This window comes from Lithobates pipiens, unplaced genomic scaffold (genome assembly GCF_037356315.1).
Source record: "Lithobates pipiens isolate NorthernLeopardFrog02 unplaced genomic scaffold, aLitPip1_a1.2 Scaffold_19, whole genome shotgun sequence".
In the NCBI taxonomy this organism is placed as follows: domain Eukaryota; kingdom Metazoa; phylum Chordata; class Amphibia; order Anura; family Ranidae; genus Lithobates; species Lithobates pipiens.
This window is the reverse complement of record NW_027507764.1, coordinates 202,273,389-202,292,151: the sequence shown is the minus strand read 5'-3', so window position 1 is coordinate 202,292,151 and position 18,763 is coordinate 202,273,389. Positions and strand designations below refer to the sequence as shown.

Here is an 18,763-nt window from a genome sequence, read left to right as displayed (position 1 = left end):
CAGGCGCTGTTGGATTGGTACCCGCAAATCCTTCTCTGGGAGTGGGAATTGCTCCTCTGCCAGCGCACGCAAAAGCAGAATGCAGCATTTCTCGAAGCAAGGCCTGGAAGTGCTGCATTCTGACAGCCCTCTGCGACGGCGGTAACATTTCCGCCATTTTGTGTTTGTACCGGGGGTCTAAGTACGTTGCCACCCAGTACTGGTCCTTGACCCTCATGCTTTTTATACGGGGGTCCCTATTAAAACACTGGAGCATGAAGGCCCCCATTTGCACTAAAGTGGAAGCGGTGTGGTGGCCTGGCTCCTGCTCATCATCCAGGATAATGTCGTCCTCTTCATTCTCCTCTCCCCATCCTCGCACAACAGGGATCCCAGAAAGGTTTAAAGCATGCTCTTCTTGCTCCTGCTCATCCGCCCCGGCACCATCCTCCTCTGACTCCTCATCAGACTCCTGTTGTTGACTTGTCTCAGATAGAGTAGCCCCCCCTGGGAATTCATCCAGCATTGCGACTTCCTCATCTTCCCGCTCCTGCTCCTCCACAGCCTGATCAATGACACGACGCAATGCACGCTCCAGAAAGAAGGCATAAGGTACCATGTCACTGATGGCGCCATGGCTGCGACTGACCAGTTTGGTGATCTCCTCAAATGGCCGCAGAAGTCTGCATGTGTCGCGCATGAGCAGCCACTGGCGCGGTGAAAAAAAACCCAGCTCCCCAGAACCGTTTCTTTCGCAGAGTTCATACAGGTAGACGTTAACTGCACGTTTCTGCTGGAGCAGCCTATCAAGCATATAGAAGGTTGAGTTCCATCGCGTCGGGCAATCGCAAATAAGACGTCTGACCGGCAGATGGTGTCGCCGCTGAATGTCAGCAAGGCGAGCCATGGCCGTGTAAGATCTTCTGAAATGGGCCGAGATTTTCCTTGCCTGCCGCAAGATGTCCTGGACCCCAGGGTATTTGACAAGGAATCGCTGCACGACCAAGTTTAAGACGTGTGCCATGCACGGCACGTGCGTGATTTTGCCCTGTTTCAATGCGCTAAGCAGATTGGCACCGTTGTCACACACCACTTTACCAACTGTCAAATTGAGCGGTGTTAGCCACTCATCTGCCTGTGAACGCAAAGCTGAAAGGAGTGCCGGGCCAGTGTGGCTCTTTGCTTCCAGGCACAACAGACGCAACACGGCATGGCAACGTCTCACCTGGCATGTGGAATAGGTTCTGGGGAGCTTGGGCGGTGCAGTGGAAGAGACGCTAGCAGCGGAAAAGGAGGAGGCAGCTGAGGAGGAGAGGGAGGAGGATGGAGTAGGAGGAGGAGAAGAAGAGTCAGGCCTGCATGCAATCCGTGGCGGTAAAACCAAATCTACACGGGTGCCACGGGTTACATGCTTGACGGCCGTCAGAAGGTTCACCCAGTGGGCAGTAAAACTGATATACCTTCCCTGCCCGTGTTTGCTAGACCACGTGTCTGTGGTCAGATGTATCTTGGCACCGACACTGTGTGCCAGAGATACATTCACTTGCCGCTGAACATGGCCATATAGCTCTGGGATGCCCTTCTCTGAGAAATACTTCCTTCCTGGGACCTTCCATTGTGGTGTTCCAATGGCCACAAATTTGCGAAAGGCCTCCGAGTCCACCAGTTTATATGGCAGTAGTTGGCGGGCTATGAGTTCTGACAAGCCAGCCGCCAACCGTTGGGCAAGAGGGTTATCCGGCGTCATCATTTTTTTACGCTCAAACATTAGGCCCACGGAAGCCTGCCTTTTTGCAGAAAAATGTGAGCTTGGCGTGATGGAAGGTGGAGTGGAGGACAATTGTGAGGAGAGAGGAGAAGGAGAAGTAGAAGACGAGGCTGGACGGTGAGAGCCTGCAGTGTGGCTTTGTGTGTTCCGTTGCTCCCACTGGGCTCGGTGATGGCTGCTCATGTGCCTTCTTAAGGCGGTCGTCCCTAGGTGAGTATTGGGCTTACCGCGACTAACGCGTTGACTGCAAAGATTGCAGATGGCAACGCTATTGTCAGCAGCGGACACGTTAAAAAAAGCCCACACTGCGGAGCCATGTGCCGGTGTCCTGGGAGCGCCAGATGTGACCGTACATGGTCGATGACTCGCTCCTGATACATTTGCAGTCTGCTTTGTCCCTGCTGTGCAATGTAAGTCATTGCTGCTTCTCCTCCCTATCTGCTGGTCCATATCTCCCTCTGAACTCCCCTCCTCTTCCTCTCTTGTGGGCACCCACGTGACATCACTAGACACGTCATCATCAACGTCACCTTCCCCACCGCTATAAGTAGAGTAGGCAGCAACACCGGGGACCAACCTCCTCCTTGGGCTGATCTGGGTACTGGCGTCAGACTGCTGAGTAGCGCTTGTTGCTACCTCCTCTTCCTGATCCAATACCAAGAGTGGCTGCGCATCAGAAATGTCCTCTTGATATGGATCGGAAAATAATTCCAGTGACTCAAGCGGAAGGTATGTGGTGGTGGTGGTGGTGGTCGTGTTGTTGGTGGTAGTGTCTTTGGGGGTGCACATAGCAGAGAGTGAAGAAGAGGGTGCAGATCGAGAGGATGAGGAGGGTGCAGAAGAGTAAGGCTGAGCGAGCCACTCAACCAAGTCTGGTGCATCCTTTAAAGTAATTGAACGCACCTTCTGCAACTTCCCACTTTGGCTCAAGCCTGTTGCTCCTGCCCTACCCCTACCACCCCTGCGGAAGGGCCTGCCTCTTCCTCTGCATGTCATTTTTTAAATGACCCTGTGACAAAACTCTTAGTCCCTATACCGCTGAAGGACTGCTGCAGTATAGGTGAGCGGTCAGCAGTGGTGCACGTCAACCCTATCTATTGTGGACCTATAGCGGTCCTTACAGAACAGCAGACTGTACCGCACTCAAGCCTATGTACCGTAGCACCCTATACCAAGTTACCAGTCCTTATAAGAACTTTTGTGGACCAAGCAGGTTGTGTATTAGTGTTTAGCAGACTGTACGTCAGTCCCTATACCGCTGAAGGACTGCTGCAGTATAGGGCAGCGGTCAGCAGTGGTGCACGTCAACCCTATCTATTGTGGACCGATAGCGGTCCTTACAGAACAGCAGACTGTACCGCACTCAAGCCTATGTACCGTAGCACCCTATACCAAGTTACCAGTCCTTATAAGAACTTTTGTGGACCAAGCAGGTTGTGTATTAGTGTTTAGCAGACTGTACGTCAGTCCCTATACCGCTGAAGGACTGCTGCAGTATAGGGCAGCGGTCAGCAGTGGTGCACGTCAACCCTATCTATTGTGGACCGATAGCGGTCCTTACAGAACAGCAGACTGTACCGCACTCAAGCCTATGTACCGTAGCACCCTATACCAAGTTACCAGTCCTTATAAGAACTTTTGTGGAACAAGCAGGTTGTGTGTTAGTGATTAGCAGACTGTACGTCAGTCCCTATACCGCTGAAGGACTGCTGCAGTATAGGTGAGCGGTCAGCAGTGGTGCACGTCAACCCTATCTATTGTGGACCGATAGCGGTCCTTACAGAACAGCAGACTGTACCGCACTCAAGCCTATGTACCGTAGCACCCTATACCAAGTTACCAGTCCTTATAAGAACTTTTGTGGAACAAGCAGGTTGTGTGTTAGTGATTAGCAGACTGTACGTCAGTCCCTATACCGCTGAAGGACTGCTGCAGTATAGGTGAGCGGTCAGCAGTGGTGCACGTCAACCCTATCTATTGTGGACCGATAGCGGTCCTTACAGAACAGCAGACTGTACCGCACTCAAGCCTATGTACCGTAGCACCCTATACCAAGTTACCAGTCCTTATAAGAACTTTTGTGGACCAAGCAGGTTGTGTATTAGTGTTTAGCAGACTGTACGTCAGTCCCTATACCGCTGAAGGACTGCTGCAGTATAGGGCAGCGGTCAGCAGTGGTGCACGTCAACCCTATCTATTGTGGACCGATAGCGGTCCTTACAGAACAGCAGACTGTACCGCACTCAAGCCTATGTACCGTAGCACCCTATACCAAGTTACCAGTCCTTATAAGAACTTTTGTGGAACAAGCAGGTTGTGTGTTAGTGATTAGCAGACTGTACGTCAGTCCCTATACCGCTGAAGGACTGCTGCAGTATAGGTGAGCGGTCAGCAGTGGTGCACGTCAACCCTATCTATTGTGGACCGATAGCGGTCCTTACAGAACAGCAGACTGTACCGCACTCAAGCCTATGTACCGTAGCACCCTATACCAAGTTACCAGTCCTTATAAGAACTTTTGTGGAACAAGCAGGTTGTGTGTTAGTGATTAGCAGACTGTACGTCAGTCCCTATACCGCTGAAGGACTGCTGCAGTATAGGTGAGCGGTCAGCAGTGGTGCACGTCAACCCTATCTATTGTGGACCGATAGCGGTCCTTACAGAACAGCAGACTGTACCGCACTCAAGCCTATGTACCGTAGCACCCTATACCAAGTTACCAGTCCTTATAAGAACTTTTGTGGACCAAGCAGGTTGTGTATTAGTGTTTAGCAGACTGTACGTCAGTCCCTATACCGCTGAAGGACTGCTGCAGTATAGGGCAGCGGTCAGCAGTGGTGCACGTCAACCCTATCTATTGTGGACCGATAGCGGTCCTTACAGAACAGCAGACTGTACCGCACTCAAGCCTATGTACCGTAGCACCCTATACCAAGTTACCAGTCCTTATAAGAACTTTTGTGGAACAAGCAGGTTGTGTGTTAGTGATTAGCAGACTGTACGTCAGTCCCTATACCGCTGAAGGACTGCTGCAGTATAGGGCAGCGGTCAGCAGTGGTGCACGTCAACCCTATCTATTGTGGACCGATAGCGGTCCTTACAGAACAGCAGACTGTACCGCACTCAAGCCTATGTACCGTAGCACCCTATACCAAGTTACCAGTCCTTATAAGAACTTTTGTGGAACAAGCAGGTTGTGTGTTAGTGATTAGCAGACTGTACGTCAGTCCCTATACCGCTGAAGGACTGCTGCAGTATAGGTGAGCGGTCAGCAGTGGTGCACGTCAACCCTATCTATTGTGGACCGATAGCGGTCCTTACAGAACAGCAGACTGTACCGCACTCAAGCCTATGTACCGTAGCACCCTATACCAAGTTACCAGTCCTTATAAGAACTTTTGTGGACCAAGCAGGTTGTGTATTAGTGTTTAGCAGACTGTACGTCAGTCCCTATACCGCTGAAGGACTGCTGCAGTATAGGGCAGCGGTCAGCAGTGGTGCACGTCAACCCTATCTATTGTGGACCGATAGCGGTCCTTACAGAACAGCAGACTGTACCGCACTCAAGCCTATGTACCGTAGCACCCTATACCAAGTTACCAGTCCTTATAAGAACTTTTGTGGAACAAGCAGGTTGTGTGTTAGTGATTAGCAGACTGTACGTCAGTCCCTATACCGCTGAAGGACTGCTGCAGTATAGGGCAGCGGTCAGCAGTGGTGCACGTCAACCCTATCTATTGTGGACCGATAGCGGTCCTTACAGAACAGCAGACTGTACCGCACTCAAGCCTATGTACCGTAGCACCCTATACCAAGTTACCAGTCCTTATAAGAACTTTTGTGGAACAAGTGAGTTGTGAATGTTTAGCAGACTGCAGCAGAAGGGCAGCAGTCAAGTATAATATCCTTTCTATATTTGGAAGAAAGAATATTATACATGTACAAGCCTATTACTGTACCACTGATACCAGTCCTGAAAAGAACCTTTGTGGAACTAATAATAACAGCAAGTCTTTAAAATTACCCTCACTGCCTGACAACACTGCTTCCTTCCTGTCCCTATACAAATTGGCAAAAAAAGAGAACGATTAGTGGTTACTGGAACAGCTCTTTTGTGGACCTTGATAGTAACAGCTAATGATGATGATGATGATGATGATGATGAAAGACTAATCTGGCTGTCCCTGTAGCATACACCGTCCTTTCCCTTTCTCTAAACTAACAAAAGACACTCAGGCTGCTGCAAGAATCAGCAGCACAGCAAACCTATCAACACCTAACACCTATACCAGTCCTGAAAAGAACTTTTGTGTACCAAATAGCTAGTGGTTTATCTCTCCCTACTCCACACAGGAACCTGTCCCTATCTTAACAGAAGAAAGAATGTAAAATGGCCACCGGATCGGGTGTATTTATAGGTTAGGGGGAATGTACAAGTGTCCATGTGCTGTCATGTCTCAATTGGCTGTCCTGTATCACATGATAAACGTGTCACCAAAGGTTAAAGTTCTTGTATACATTAAACACGTAAGTCCGCCGCGGCGAACGACGGAAAAAGGCGTTCGAACGTGCGGACCGCGAATGTCGGAAATTCGCCGCGAAACGACCGCCGGGCGAACCGTTCGGCCATCACTAGCACCAAGGGTTGGAATTCTATATTGCCTGAAAGTGTGAGTCCCTCACCCTGCTGACTGTAGTGTAACACCTCCCTTCATAGGGACATTGTGTTACATTTTTGTAACTGACATATGCATATTAAAGGTTGACTTAAGTGTTACTAAACCCAGGCGCCTGCATTCACTATATCTGGTCTCCCACAGTGCACTGAACATGGAAATGTAATTATTTTGCTAAGTATAAACTGCTAAATACCTTTTCTCATGAGCAGTATATAGTAGTCTTGCGACTTCTATCAGTGTCTGGCTAAAGCTTGTAGGAGAAGTTTTCATTTCTCTAAATGTCCTATGAGGCCACAGGACCCTTGAACCTCTGTCTGGAAAGTGGCACAGGACCAATCAGCAATCACATGCACCCTCTCAAGAAAAAAACAACTCTCTAGCAATAGAGCATGTACACAGTGACCCCAACGGCTCTGTCTTATAAGGAGTTGGTTAGGGGACAGTGGAAGAAGGGAAAGATCAGAGAAAACAGGATCAAACACAATGAGGAGGATTAACCCCTTAGGTTTTGCAGTGAGCATAACAAGCATGCTTTACTGCATATACAGACTGATTTTACTGTTGTGGGTTTAATAACACATTAACAACAACTTTGTTCTTAGCAGGGAACAGAAGATTCTTAATAAGAGCAACAACAAAAATGTTGTAAATTGTTGTCAATTTTATAACACATTGAACAAATCCTGCAAATAAAAGTATTTTTTCAGATTTTTTTTTGTATTTCTTCACAATTTTATAGCCACCCCCTTCAATAATCTGCACATTGCACGTGTATTTTACAATAATGTATCAAAATAAACAGCAGTCCAAAGTAGATCTTAGAAAAGGTTAAGAGTTAAGTGTGAAAGTAAAAAAATCAGTGATGGCATTTAGAGTAATGGAATAGAATAGATAGAAAGTTTTGGTCTCTATTACAATTTTGGACATGCCACATTCATCCATATACTACAATAACTTTCACAGCTGTTTTAATGAAGATAAAATATAACTAAATTATGTACTGGCAATGATTGAATAAATGAATAATTTTACACTGGCTTAACAAACAAAATGTCAATTTCATATACTTAATTATTATAACAGGACATCAAAGAGACAGAGACAGAGATTTTATCTAAATATAATTAGATGTTTAACTTTTATGAAAAAGAGGCCATTTACAGTTTACTCGTTTACCATATTAACATAACTGTTCTGTTTCAACTTATCTACGAATGTAAATTTTAAATGATTAGAACATACCGTATATACTCGAGTATAAGCCGAGATTTTCAGACCCTTTTTTTAGGCTGAAAGTGCCCCCCACGGCTTATACTCGAGTCACGCAGATCAGGTAGGCAGACGGCAGCCATTCCACTATTCAAAAGCCGCGCCTCCCTGTCTGTGATAGGCGGAACACTCAATTTCCCAGCAGTCAGTGTTCCACCTATCACGGACATCCGCTCATTCTCATACTACGGAAGAGGATGAAAGGATGTCCGTGATAGGCGGAACACTGACTGCTGGGAAATTGAGTGTTCTGCCTATCACAGACAGAGAGGCGCGGCTTTTGAACAGTGGAATGGCCGCCGTCTGTCAGACGAGGAGGAGAGGTGCGGCATGGCACACAGAGGCTGCAGAAGGCAAAGAGGCTGCAGATTGGCACAGGTAGGCTGCGATGGACACAGGGATGGACGGGACACAGGGATGGACACAGGGAGGGACGGGACACAGGGATGGACACAGGGAGGGACGGGACACAGGGATGGACACAGGGAGGGACGGGACACAGGGATGGACGGGACACAGGGATGGACGGGACACATGGATGGACACGACACAGGGATGGACGGGACACAGGGATGGACGGGACACATGGATGGACACAGGGATGGACGGGACACAGGGATGGACACAGGGATGGACACAGGGAGGGACACAGGGATGGACACAGGGATGGACACAGGGAGGTATGCAGCTGCAGATGGGCATTGTTGACCCTCTTTTCCACTCTTTTAAGCTGTAACAGTAGCTGCTGCATGTCTCACCCTCGGCTTATACACGAGTCAATAAGTTTTCCCAGTTTGTGGTAAATTAGGGGCCTCGGCTTATATCCGGATCGACCTATACTCGAGTATATACGGTAATAAAAGGTGTGCAAATAGGCACAAAGCAAGCCTAAAGGAAACCAGTTTTGATTGCAGACCTCTGCTTCTAAAATTGGGCCTTATATTTTTCTCATGACAAGTTTGCTTTTCATGACATATGAAAAAAAAGAAACATTCAAGCTTTCTTTGCTGATCACCTGCTTAAAATAATATTTGCCTGTTTGTTTATTTCTGCAGTTCTTCGTAAGTCACTGAAGCCAAAGGAATTGACCATCATGCTAGCAAGGGAATTAGTATTTTCAGAAGAGAAGGTCAGAATCGACAGCCTCCATGCTTCTTGTGGCTTTGGGTCCATGCATATTGGCTTAGAAATCACTGCTTGTACATGAGTGTTGTGTTTTTCCTGTAGAAGCAGCTCAATGTTATCCAATGTGTCCATTCACATTAGTATGATTAGAGGCATATTCTAATCTCAGCGTTTAAAGCCAGGGAAAAAAAATAGCTTTTTTGATTGGAGCTTTCTGCCAGAAAAAAAGTTAAGCTCACCTAAACTGTGAACAACATTTTTTTCTGCCAAGGGAAATAGATTTTTTTTTTAAGCCCAGTGTGCATGGAGCCTAAAGCCTTGTAAACGCAATCAGATTTTCGGATGAAGGTTCATCTGTTTTTTGTTGCATGCTAGTCTCATATTGAAAGTGAAGAAGTTACTCAACATATGAAAATCCTCGTATGACAGAATTCAACTTCAGAAATGATGTAATGTGTTGAATTGTTTTGTATGTATTTAGTTTACGAGCATGCATAATTTGCTCTTACAATTTTTTTGAACAAAAACTCTACTTATCAAATGAAAATCAGACATTACATTCACGTACTATTATAATTGTATAGCCTGTACATTCAGTTTTTGTTGTATGGAATTTCAGAATCGGTTGTCGAAAGCACCATATTAACGATCCGAAAATTGTCAGATCATTCGTTTGACGAAATTTAACTTCCTATTTCTTATCGTGTGTACAAGCCTTATATGTGGACTTTTTATATGTGGACTACATTTTCATAACCCATTCATTTTAATTTACAAATGAATAATGTTTTAGGAGGAGAATGTGCAAAACACTTTACAATTTACAATAACCTTGAAAAACATACACTGCATATTTTATTGAATGTTAAAAATGTCTTATTGTTAGGCATATTTGCTTCTTTTGATCATACAAAAATTTGCTTGAGTGTTTTGATAATTGTCACATATACATGATCTGAGCAATCAAAAATGTATTTTACCGGCTTTGGGGGCGTGGCTTGAGCGCGCGCGGCGATGGACGCTTAGACTGAGAGCTCCGCTATCCAGACCGGACAAATAGCGACTACCGGATGATCGCTTCGCCGCCATCAGCTCCAAAAGCATATACGTATCTCCCCCGGACCTCCGCCACAGCGATGTCTCGCAAGCGGTACCAGGAAAGAGGCCCGAAACGCCTGGAATCCTTCTCCTTTCAGCCGCGCAACAAGGCCCAAGATGGCGCCGCCAGCACAGCACGGGCAGCCCTGAGTTACACGGACCTCCCTGATGACCATCCTCAGGACATTTCGTCTGATATGCAAACGACTTATCCTCCTGACTCATCTCCTTCAACCCCGGCATCGCAGAGCCCAGGGAAATCGAAGATGCGGATGGATCCTCACAACCAGGCCTCAGGCACAGTGAGTAACGGCCTACATAATGAAGCTGCTATATCAGATTTACAATCATCCATTGCTCAATTCCCCACTACTGGTCAACCGGTTCTTGACACGACTATGAAAGATATGCTTTTATCTTTACAATCGTCCCTAATGTCCAATCTCTCATCTCTGATCAATACTTTCTCCCTAGAGCTGAAACATGTGGACAATAGAATGCAGTGCTTAGAGACTAAGATGGGGGAATGTACTGACACGGTCAATGAACTGATTGATGCATATGCTGAACAAAGAGATGTTTTTGGATCAAAGCTAAACTCGCGGACCTCGAGGACCGCTCACGAAGAAATAATATAAAAATACGCGGTATTCCGGAATCTATCCAACCCGCTGAACTGCATAACTTTGCATCCACAATGTTTTCCAGCATGATACCTGAGCTCACGCCTGTTGAACTCACCATTGATAGAATTCACAGACTGCCAAAACCACGCCATCTTGAGGCGGATATACCCCGAGACGTGCTCCTCAGGGTCCACTTCTTTCAGGCGAAGGAACAATTACTTCAAAAGGCTAGAGAGCTGTCTCCATTACCTGCGCCATACTCCACTATCCAACTGTATGCAGACCTGTCTCAGCATACACTGCAATTGAGGAGGCAGTTACGTACCATAACTAAAGCCCTGAACAACCATAAGATAGCCTACAAATGGCGTCACCCAGCGACCATCCTGACCAGCCATAATGGTATTCCACACACCATCTCTACACTAGAAGGTGGATTGAAGCTCCTCCACGCATGGGGTATCCTAATAGACCCCCCTCGCCCTCAACAGGGTCCTGATGGCCAACACAATCCATTTGTCTTTGGCCCCTCTCGGGAGAAAAACAAACCTGCACGGCGGTGAATGACATGTCCACCCTACTATGTTCCACAAATATTATAGTCCGGTCTGGAGCTGCGGCTATACACCTGTTTATTGAACTTTTCCCCACAAAATAGTCAGTTGCTCGCGAAAGCGGTTAGATACTGACATCCTTGCATTTTCTTTTGTTTTTATTGTGTTTTATTTTTCATCACTTGTTCATAGTCCAGTGTTTTCTTCTCCGTTGGTACATTTTTTTTTTACTATCATTCGGAAACTGCCGATATCGAAGGTCCTCCTTGAGTGTTTGACACACACACTCCAAACCTACGGCCTGCTACTATCCTGACACCTTACCTGGTATTTTCATTTTTATTCCAACTGCACTGCCGTTCTCTTCCATTTTGTTTCACTAGGTCTTTTTGAACCTGCTCCTATCGGACCCGCTACTACCAGCTACTATCCTAGACTGGGAGCTGCTACACCCGGCTACTGTAAGTACTCAAGCTAACAACACACATCCCTCCAGCATACCATGGGCATCACCATCCTTTCTCTTAACGCTAACGGACTCAACCACCCTGTAAAACGTAACTCTCTTTGGAAATCAGCTCTGGCACGCAACTGTGATGTTTTATGTGTCCAGGAAACCCACTTTGCTGCAGACGCCACACCTAAATATCAACACAGACTGTTCCCACATGTCTTCCACTCCTCTTCCTCAGAGAAGAAGCGGGGAGTATTGATAGCTATAAAGAACACGGTATTATTCACGATGCACGATTACATTGCGGACACGGATGGGAGATATATTATACTGAACTGTACAATTAACAATGTATCCTATACTCTTGTTACAATTTACGCTCCTAACCAGGGTCAAATGACCTTTCTTAGGAAAACATTGAAAAAAGTAAGAAAAGTGCAAAAAGGTCTTTTACTAATATGCGGGGACTTTAATCGAGTCCCAAATAACTCAATGGACTCCACAGCGGGATCCAAACGGTATGACTCCCCCTTGGAGTCTTTTATTGTTTCTAATGACTTGTATGATGTTTGGAGGTGTTGTCATGCGAGCGAGAGAGATTTTACGTTCCTCTCGCCGCGTCACAACACCTACTCACGTATTGATTTGTTTTTAGCGGATAAACGAGTTCTCCAGAGAACTTTGGGTTCCAGCATCCCCACCACCACCTGGTCGGACCATGCCCCCGTTAGCATTACCATCTCGGATGACTCCTACCATTCAGATTCTTTTATATGGAGAGTAAACAATTACCTCCTTACTTCACCACAATTCTCCGGTCAACTCAAAAAAAGTTTAGAAGAATACTTTCTGATTAATCAATCCTCAGTTTCCGACCCGGGGGTGGTGTGGAATGCTCACAAAGCGGTCATGAGAGGTGTGTTCCTCCAATTGGGGGCGAAAGCCAAAAAACAAAGAACCCAGAGGTTAGATACACTCACGCATGACATTGCCTCCGCTGAATCCCTAAACAAAACCAACCCCTCCCAAGCAATCCAAGCTAAAATATTTACATTACGTAACGAACTTCGATCACTGTTACTGGAAAGACAGGTAAAAACGTACAAATTACTTAAGGCCACATCCTACAGTACCAGTAATAAAGCGGGTAAAATAATGTCACTAAAAATCAAAGGACATAGAGATAAAACGAAAATCCCGTATCTTTACCATCCACACTCAAACGAAAAGCTACTTAAACCTAAATCCATAGCTGATGCATTTAGCACTTACTACCAAGACCTTTACAACCTTAGCGAAGACTCAAGCAGCACCCAACCTACCCCTGAATTAATTCAATCATTTCTAAAAAACTTGTCCCTCCCGACTGTGTCTCCAGAACAACTCTCAGAATTAAATTTGCCCTTTTCGATCACTGAGATCATAGCAGTGATAAACAAACTTCCTTGTGCCAAATCCCCAGGCCCGGACGGCTTCACGGGGGAATATTACAAACAATTCAAAGACATACTAGCGCCTGCTCTATCCCAAACACTCAATCTAGCAGCCAAGTCCGCATCCTTTCCAAAAGAAATGCTTACTGCCATGATAGTGACCTTGCCCAAACCAGGGAAAGAACCTATATCTCCTAAGAACTTCCGTCCCATCTCATTACTAAATATTGACTTAAAAATCTACGCAAAAATGATAGCCAATAGACTTGAAGACATCCTACCCTCCTTAATCTCCTTAGATCAATCTGGATTCACCAAGGGCCGCCAAACGTCAGACGCCACAAGACGATTACTTAATATCATACACCACGCAGAATCCTCTAAACTCCCCGCCATTCTCCTATCCCTTGATGCCGAAAAGGCCTTTGACAGGGTCCATTGGGGTTACTTAGCAGCGGTACTAACCAAATTTGGAATTATTGGCCCAATACAAGATGCTATACTGGCTCTATATTCTTCTCCCTCGGCCAGAGTATTCTCTGCGGATGTCCTTTCAGCACCTTTTCAAATCTCTCATGGCACAAGACAGGGCTGCCCACTCTCACCCATCATTTTTAATCTAATTATGGAACCTCTTGCCGAAAGAATTCGAACGAATACTGAAATTACTGGCATTCCCCTCGCTGGAATGGTCCACAAAATTAACCTATTTGCGGACGACGTGATCCTTATGGTAACTAACCCTGAACGATCCCTCCCGGTCATCCAAAAGACACTCGCCTGGTTCAGCGCTGTGTCGTATTATAAGGTAAACGAATCCAAATCATATATCTTGGATTTAGGTCTAGACCCTTCCGTTAGCACCCGTATCAAATCATCCTTCCCTTTCACCTGGGCAGAAAAGAGCATAACATACTTAGGTATCCAGTTGACCCAAACTACAAAATCTCTATTTGCTGCCAATTATCTACCACTCCGAACCAAACTACAATCAGACCTCACCAAATTAGCGACCCTTGAATTCTCTTGGACAGGGCGCCTAGCGGCGTTCAAAATGCTACACCTTCCTCAAATTCTTTATTTATTCCGCACCTTACCCATCCCGCTTCCCCTTAGCTATTTTAGATCTCTCCAATCACTACTATCCAAATATGTCTGGCAAGGTAAGCGTGCCAGATGCAGACACTCCCAACTAATCAAACACCGCCTAGCTGGAGGCACAGGCTACATTGACTTCCAGGACTACTACATGGCCTCTATCCTGACACAATCCAAAGCATGGTCCCCACTATCTCCTAGCTCTTCCCTATGGGGAAAAATGGAAGCTTCTCTGATTCCAGGAGGCAACTTATACTTGTGGCTATTTGCCACAGGCTTAGGGGCCAAAACCCCTAACAAAATCTCTCTGCCCATGGTAGCAACAATTAAAACCTGGATAAGATTCACCCAATCAGTAAAATCTCACTCCACAGGGGTAACAGTTCATATCCCTATAGAAACCCTACATCTACTGATGCAATCGACATCCTACGAGTGCTGGAAGTCCAAAGGTATAACTTCTCTAACAGATCTTATCGACGGCGAAACCATAAAATCATTTCCGACGTTACAAACAGAATTCCGCCTCCCAAACTCCGATATCTTCTTGTATCTGCGCACCAAACACTGCCTCGCGTCACTTAAATCATGGGAATGTACGCTGCCCCGTGCAGTATGGCTTTTCTACAAATCCGCCACGGTACGTACCAAAGGTATCTCCCTCTTTTACAAATTACTCCAACATAAAACTACTTTTATTAAAACAGCGGCACTACTACACTGGGAAAGAATTCTGGACCGCACATTTACGTTGGAACAATGGGAGATAGCTTGCCAATCCACCTATGAAGCCACATGTTGTGCCTCCCTATGGGAATTAGCATACAAACTAAACTACGGTTGGTATTTGACCCCTGACAAACTCTCTAAATTCGACTCGAACAATGATGGAACATGTTGGCGAAAATGTGGTCACTATGGGAACTTAATTCATACCTTTTGGAGCTGCCCCAAACTCCAGGGCTTCTGGCACTCAGTATTCAACCTCATCTATGTAGTTACCAAACAATCTGTACCAGAATCTCCCCATTTAGCCCTCTTATCCTTGACTATTGATCAATTCCCTAACCCGACAAGAAATATCATAATTCATATACTGTTAGCGGCGAGGTTAACTATAGCTCGAAAATGGAAGAACATTGATCCTCCCACGCTACTGGAGGTAGTTCAAACTACCCAGTCGCATTACTCACATGAAACTATACTAGCAATTAAACAAGGTCCTAAAAGTAAACTTTTTTCCAGATGGCAACAGTGGAGAGACTGGGTCAGCTCCTCTGACCTAACTTCTCTCTTTAAATCCTAAATCTTTGAAATGACATAAAAAAAAGCAAACATAAGCAGAGAGGCGGGTGACCTCGCTCGGACACAGCATAGATCCCTTAGGGGGTGCCTGGGCGAACATCCTCCTTTTCTCAGGTAATGGCCAATTTTCACCGCTTTCCTGACCCAGTCTACCACTGTCCTAGATACCAGCTAGCTCATCAACACTTCTTTGTATCTCAGGGGTGATACTCACCCCACTGTGTGCGTCCCAGGTTATTATTACTATCCTAGTTAACGGACTAGAAAACTCCTGTTATGTCTCACTAGCGTTTTCTCAACAATGAAGATGTTCTATGTTCTTGTTTTTTATCTTTTCCTCTCTTATGTTATCTCTCGTTTATCTATGTTCAACAGTTCTATTTCTTAAGAACAAACGAACCATATTACTCATTGTATAACTTCATTTGGACTATATGGTTACCAGATTCTATGGATATATCGCTTATGATGTTGTGACTTATCACATGTGCTACCGTTTGGTTAAACATGAATGTATATCCACTGTCACCTACTCATTGTATTATGAAAAACTGAATAAAATCTTTTGAGAAAAAAAAAAAAATGTATTTTACCAAGCAGCAACATACGGTAAGTTCAAAGAATGTTTCTCTTTGTTTCTGTTGCAACCTATTTTGTGCGAGTAAAAACATTTGAGTAAGCATTATATTGTTTAGTTGCACAATCTTTTGTTGTAATAAACAGTCTGTTTGGATTTTGTACATTTACAGAAGTTCATTGGGATATTTACCTTATAATGATCAAAGGGATAAAATATATCAGCAAGGCCACGGTTGTCATATAGGGTTTCCAGTAAGAATCATCTGGCCAAATGGCCCAGCACTGAATTTCTCCATTTGGCAGTTGTATCTTTCTGAAAATTATCAATGTGGGAATTGAAAACAGGAACGAAAGTGTCCAAGCAACTACAATTAAAACCTTTGCTTGTTTTTCTGTGGGAAAAAAAAAGAAGCTGATGTATTATCTACCATTCAACAATGTAGTAACTTTTAGAACATTTCAAACTGTAGGTTATGTTAATGAATTTAATACATAATTATTAAAACGTGAACAATAGTTTAAGACTATTGGAGATCATGGGAACATAACTGCTTTAGAAATCATCTTTCCTTCATCGCATTTCTTTTTAAAGAAAAATAGAATAGATGGAAAAACATACAGTTGCCTTGCTGCATCAATAATTCAAAGTTGCATAGTCAAGTTGAAAAAGATACAAGTCAATCTAGTTCAACCAGCAGAAAAAATAAACAAATAAAAACCTCCGTATACAGATTCTCTTTACCTATATTAACATAACTTGTTCTGCATCAGTAAACAATTGCTTCAGGTTGTACCTTTTAAAGCTATTGTTTTTTAGATCTTTTTTAGGTTTAAGAAATATTTGTTTCCTGAGTTGTTCTCTAAGTAGTCTGCTTTTGTGATTCGTCTCATCAACAATTTTAGGAATATTAGGCTACCAACAATGTCATATGCATAGCATGATCTTCTATTGGACTCAATAAAGGTAAAAATTCTGAATACTGACTTTTTTAATTGTCACAAATATTTCATTTTTCAAAAGACACATTGCAGGGATCCATATTAATAAATATGTAAAAGCCAGTTCTTAAAAATCATGCGAAAAATAGAATATATCACAATACTCATAATTTTTTGTCAGAAATGCACATTTCTAAAGTCATGTTACTTATAAAAAAAGTATGCATTTGGAGGAGATTTACTAAAACAGGGGCACACAGAATCTGGTACAGCTATGCATAGTAACCAATTAACTTCTAACCTCAAGCTTGTTCATTTAAGCTTTGACAATCAAACCTGAAAGATGATTGGTTGCTATGCACAGCTGCAACAGATTCTGTGTGCATCAGTTTTAGGAAATCCAACCCATGATCTATATCACAATCATACTAACAAATAAATAAATTACCTATCTAAGATAATTTTTGAGAAGATTTTTTTTTATATAATAATATATTATCATACAGAGCTTATATAAATCCATTATTTGTTTAATATAGTTGCATTTAAAGCATATGTAAAGTAGTTAAAAATGTAAATCACTGTAATGGTCAATTTATGATATAGACCTGAACAGGGTTTCATTTACAAAAATCCCTCAAAATCTGCATATACATAATAGTATATGTCTATCTTACCTCCTTGAAGAAACTTCATTGGATGAACTATTGCATGGTATCTGTCTATACTGAGAGACACAAGTACATAGGTAGATGCATATAAAAGCACAACCTAAGCAAGGAAAAACAATAGGTTACCCATGCCACATTTCAAAAATGTAATGTCATATATAGTTATTTTACATGAATTCAAAACTTTGTGAATATAAAAAAAAAAAAAAAAACATTAAAAACATATTGGAATAAATACAGTGTTTACATTGATGACCTCCTCTAAGGAATACTAGGTACCTGGCTGGTATGTCTAAGCCCTTGTACACATGGTTCCATTCCGACCACAAAATCCGTCTGATTTTTTCAGATGGATTTTGGCCAAAACTGTTGTTGCATACATGCACACGTGATGATGTTCATTCGTTACAATGTGACAACGTTCAGGCTAGTAGCCAATAGTTTTGGTCTCGTAATTAGATCTGAGCATGTGTGGCACTTTGTCCGATCGGAATTCTCTACAAGCGATCGGACGTCCGATCGGATCATGTTGTCGGAAAATTTTATATCCAGCTCTCAAACTTTGTTGGTTGGAATTTCCAATGGAAAAAGTCCGACCATCAGAATGTCCGACCGTGTGTACAAGGGCTTAGGCTTCATTTGTATCATACCTGCATAAAAACTGAATAAAATATGCAGATTTAACTTACAGAGACAAGAGTGTACTTTTGTTTTCAGACATGTTTCAGTGAGTTTTTATGCATGTTGACATCAGTTTTCATGCATGCCTTTTTTATGCATAGACTAACATCACACTCTGTGTCCTCTTTCTGTCATCAGCACCCACCATTCTGTTCTCATCATCAGTGCCCATCATTCTGTCTGCTCCATCAGTGCCCACCATTCTGCCCATCTCATCAATGCCCATCACTCTTTCCTCCTAATCTGTGCCCATCAATCCTCATCTTTGCTGCCATTCTGTCCCCCACCATCTCGCTTTTTTATCTGTACCAGGGATGGAAGTATATGACTCTACCCAGTCACTTCCTCATTTAAAGTCCCACCCACCCCACCTTCTCAACCAGTATACAGGGATGGAGGCACACGGCTGTTTAGTTCATGGTTTACAAAGTTCATGCATGAGCAGGTTCCTCCCCCTGTCCCTGCACAATAAGCCTTTAAAAAATTAGCACTTTAGATTTCTCCC

At 44.1% G+C, this 18,763-nt stretch overlaps 1 protein-coding gene across 1 annotated transcript in view; it reads right to left on the bottom strand.

The window, feature by feature from the left end:
- The window catches only part of NPSR1 (neuropeptide S receptor 1), a 658,045-nt gene that overhangs the window by 298,966 nt on the left and 340,316 nt on the right, over window positions 1–18,763 (bottom strand). The window contains exons 4-5 of the mRNA XM_077493935.1: window positions 17,584–17,677; window positions 16,158–16,359 (exon numbers count right to left, since the gene is read on the bottom strand). Coding sequence (XP_077350061.1) covers window positions 16,158–16,359; window positions 17,584–17,677 — 296 coding nt within the window. The remainder of the gene's footprint in view (window positions 1–16,157; window positions 16,360–17,583; window positions 17,678–18,763) is intronic.